Source organism: Solanum verrucosum, unplaced genomic scaffold (genome assembly GCF_900185275.1).
Source record: "Solanum verrucosum unplaced genomic scaffold, falcon-dt-bn FXZP01001237.1, whole genome shotgun sequence".
Taxonomy (NCBI): Eukaryota; Viridiplantae; Streptophyta; class Magnoliopsida; order Solanales; family Solanaceae; genus Solanum; species Solanum verrucosum.
In genome coordinates this window covers 546,202-550,334 of record NW_026019558.1, presented here as the reverse complement: position 1 = coordinate 550,334, position 4,133 = coordinate 546,202, and the positions used below count along the sequence as shown (strand labels likewise).

Genomic DNA, 4,133 nt, shown 5'->3' with positions numbered 1-4,133 from the left:
ATCATCAAAAAAGAGGATTTCTAGGTAAACTTAAAATTGTATGATACAATAACAACACATTGTCATTCAAACTGAAAAAAATATTCAAACAAAAAAAAACAATTCATGTAGCATCTCATCTTTTAAAAAATGACATCTATAGAAAGAAAGAGACAACTCTTTATCTTTGGAGGCATATCAGTCAATACTAAACTTCTATTCGTCTTGGAGTATCACTTGCATTTGAGAGCCATTTTGATCTTACGAATTGTATGACATATGAGGTTGTTTGCTTCTTTGATCGACTGTTCAAGAAGACTTGTAGTAGCAAGGTTTTCCAACAACATTTGAAACCCTATAGTCACCAGTGACCCACCATAGACTCCATTATCGTTCTTTTCAAAAATGTCATTATCGTTATCAACTGCAGAATATTCTTGAACTATTGATATACCATTGGGCAAGAGACCAACAAATGAAGAGTCCCCCTCTTTCATCACCATATTGATATCTTGAGAACCAACAATTGCATACACTAAAAGAGAACCAGTTGTATCTGTGCATGTATCTTGGAAAATCAGCATGTTGTTTTGCTTAGCACTGGTGCTATCCCCCTACATGTTGAAACCAAACAAATAACGTATTTATAAATAAAAAACATTCAAAAAATGATCCTATCATATTTTTAGAAAATAAAAAAATTCATAACTCACATCAGCACGTAAAAGATAGATGGTACTTTCAAGATTTTGATCCTTGGAAACGCGTACCAACTCTTGAATTGGACCATTACAGGACAAAACATCCCATTGACTCCTCATTTTGTTATTAATAAAGAATTCGAACAAATGTTGTTGTTTCACTGGCAACCTTATTGTCTTTATGGCACATAACACTATGCCGATAGGTTCAGTATGATCACCAATGCTCGTCCTCATCATCAATTTTGCATCTACTCCATTTTCTAATTGAACTATTTCCCACTTGTGAGTAGTTGCACAAACTGTTGCACAAAATTTGCGAGTCATGCTTTGAGCCAACATCCGTATACCTATATGATCCTTTGAAGCAACTGCAACAAATGAAACATCATTAGAATCAATTTCTTTAGTCAAAACTCAAAAGTGATATAAAAAGCCTATTAAAAGAATTTTCATGATTACTTGTGGGATCAACAAATGATTTCATCACTCTCAGGAATTCAGATTGCCTTTGCAAACTGGCTATACACCTTTGTGCACCAAATACTAGACCTGTCTTGACCAAAGGGCGGTACAAATGGTGGACATGATTTTCATTATATTGCATATGCTCGATCCAAATAACCTGAAAAAATCATATCAATATTAAACCTCTAGGAAATTAAATACGAGTTTGCACCCAATATAGACCTAATTATCAATTAAAATATAACATAGACTTTGTTTGAGATAACTTAACAAACACAATAACCATAGCAACTTATCAATGACAAGGCATATATTCTTCAAAAAGATTTTTAGTGTTCTTGCCAATAAATATTAGTGAAAGAAGTGTGCATAATTTGGATCCTTGCATGTTAGAATGATGTGAGATGTAGAAGGTAAAGGAAGAATTTAGGCTATTCTTTGCAAAAGAAAGAAATAGATTTATGTATCTAAATGTATTAATTTGAATAAACATAGGATAGAGCAAGATAAAATAAGAGCAGAAGGCAAAGCATAAAAAATAGTTCTTTATCAAAAGAGGATTCCATACAATTACTATTAGCTGCATCTATCAAAGTAAAAGAAAATTAAAATACATGATTCAAACCTTTTATTTTGATACTTTTCATTTTGGATAAAATAAATTATGAGCTATATTGAGCGGTGCAAAATAGAATTAGTATATATGATAATAATAAATACTAATGCATAGAAAACACAACACAAGAAATGTGTGGGGTCATAATCACTTGCCATACATGTGAGAGAAATACGCTATATCAAATATAAAAATACAGAGGATTTACATTTATGCATTGATCATAACTTTACGGATACAAGATAAAGAGTAATTTCAATGATCTCATTTCTGATTAAGAATGACTAATTAAGAAAATAACTATGAAATAAGATAGGAGCGTAATTTCAAGAAATCTTAAAGAAAAAATGGAATCCTATAAGTAAATATAGATTGAATCGTGAATATGAGAAACCTAGCTCGTTAAATTTCAAAAAATTATACAAGCCTACATGGGAGATAAAATGGAAAAACAATTTTAAAGCTAGAATTACCTTAGAGTAACCATCAACCATATCTTGAATAATACAACCAGAAGGGAGTCTTCGAAAGTTTTGAATTTCACATTGTTGTGAACCTTTTTGGATGGTGTCAATAGACACATCCACAACAACCCATAAACCTTCAGCATGTTTTTGACAGAAGCGAAGACATTTTATTTCACGAGCAGGAATCATATCAGAAATAATTTGTAATTCAGATACAATCTGCAAATCAATATTTTCAAACTCTCAATATAGAAAATGAAAGAATAAACAAAATATGTTAATTTCATCATAATATTGAGTACGAAAAAGTACCAATAGTAGAGCACCACTCTTGTTTCCACTTATGCCTCGAGAAATCACCTCAATAGTATTTGTTTTACCGACAATACATGGGAACATATCCATCCATTGATCCTACAAAGAGAAAGTCATAGTTCAGAGTAAGAAAAATAATAATAGATTAACACATACTTGTGTTCATGACGTGAAAGTTACGCTTAATTGATTAAAAATATGCAACAACCAATTACATAGAAAAGTAAGAATAAAGCTAAAACTATTTTAAAAAATGAAGCAACAATTTTTATACTAAAAAGAGGTAAGAAATTATTAGATGAAAGTTCTTAAAAAAAATTTATGAGAGAAGGAAAACACTGAATTTAAGATGAAGAACCTACATACCTTATTCATCAACGTTTCCACCAATGTCTGGCTATTGTGAACCATTTTACATGTTGCTCTTGTGGCTTCAGTTATGAAATGTTCAGGTTTCATACTGATAATTGGGGTAAAAGCACTATCATATTCCTTAAGGTTTAATGTTTCCCTATCTCCATCCAAGTTTCTAAACCAAAGAGGTTCCCCATTCTGGGAGAGCTTTAGCAACTCATCCGAGGCATCCAAAGCAAGATTCAATAATATTGACTTATCAAATGTTCCTTCTAATGACGTTGTTGGATCATAAAGTTTCTCCACCTCGTTGGTGAGCCTCTTAACTTCATCTTCGAGTTGGGCTTGCTCGTTCTTTAATTGATGTTCATCGACATTTATGTTCATACTAATAGTTTTACCATGACATTGACCACAAGTTGGATTTTTCATCATCTCCTTCATTGAAATATACTCTGTGTGAAGTTTGTCATATTCTTGTTTCAATAATTTGCTTTCATGTTGTTCCGATTGGGACTGATCAAAACACATAATTCACTTTCTTAATTACTCACACAAAGTTCACACAATATAACATTGAGTAAGGAAGATGAAGCATATGATGTATCACCTTCATTCGGGATCTTTTATTTTGGAACCAATAATTCACTTGTTTGCTACTCATGGACAATTTTGTTGCGAGTTCTAGTCTTGTTGTTGCATCAGGATATCGATCCTCTTTGAAAGCACTGATACCAATATGAGACAAGCAAATGAAGAAAAAATGTAATTAATATAAACAAATTAAAAAGTATTCAAAAACAATTGAACCAATACGCACACTTCAAGCTCTTGAATTTGTTTGTCACTATGTTTCATCCTTTTTGATGATTTACCACGTTGGGAATCTAGTTCATCTCCAGATGCAAGCTCGTTCTCATTTTCTTTCTCAGACATGTCATTCTGATCTTCCATCTTTGATTTCTGCATCAATATAATTGAATATCATATGTGACTATAAAAATATCAAGATTCAGAATCGTTTATGTAAGTTAAGCAAATGAAAAGAAATTAAATATTTATTCAAATTTTTTGAATTTTCTATACTTTGATCAATTTTACTGACCGCTAGATTACACCTAACAAAAAATGACATATATCAAGAGAATACGAAGAGAAAAAGTAATGACTCTTCAGGTTATTTTCTTCTTTTTTAGATCTTTTCAGTGGTTAGAGCTTTCCTGTAGCCATCCC

General features: G+C 31.6%; 1 protein-coding gene across 1 annotated transcript; it reads right to left on the bottom strand.

The window, feature by feature from the left end:
* Positions 1-212: 212 nt before the first annotated feature.
* On the bottom strand, positions 213-3,854 carry LOC125816704 (homeobox-leucine zipper protein ROC6-like). Its single transcript, XM_049496360.1, has 9 exons — positions 3,721-3,854; positions 3,511-3,628; positions 2,913-3,416; positions 2,544-2,645; positions 2,238-2,450; positions 1,143-1,305; positions 693-1,051; positions 405-593; positions 213-374 (listed from the first exon to the last, which is right to left on the bottom strand). The coding sequence occupies exons 1-9, from the start codon at positions 3,852-3,854 to the stop codon at positions 213-215; spliced, it is 1,944 nt and encodes a 647-aa protein (XP_049352317.1).
* Positions 3,855-4,133: the final 279 nt, after the last annotated feature.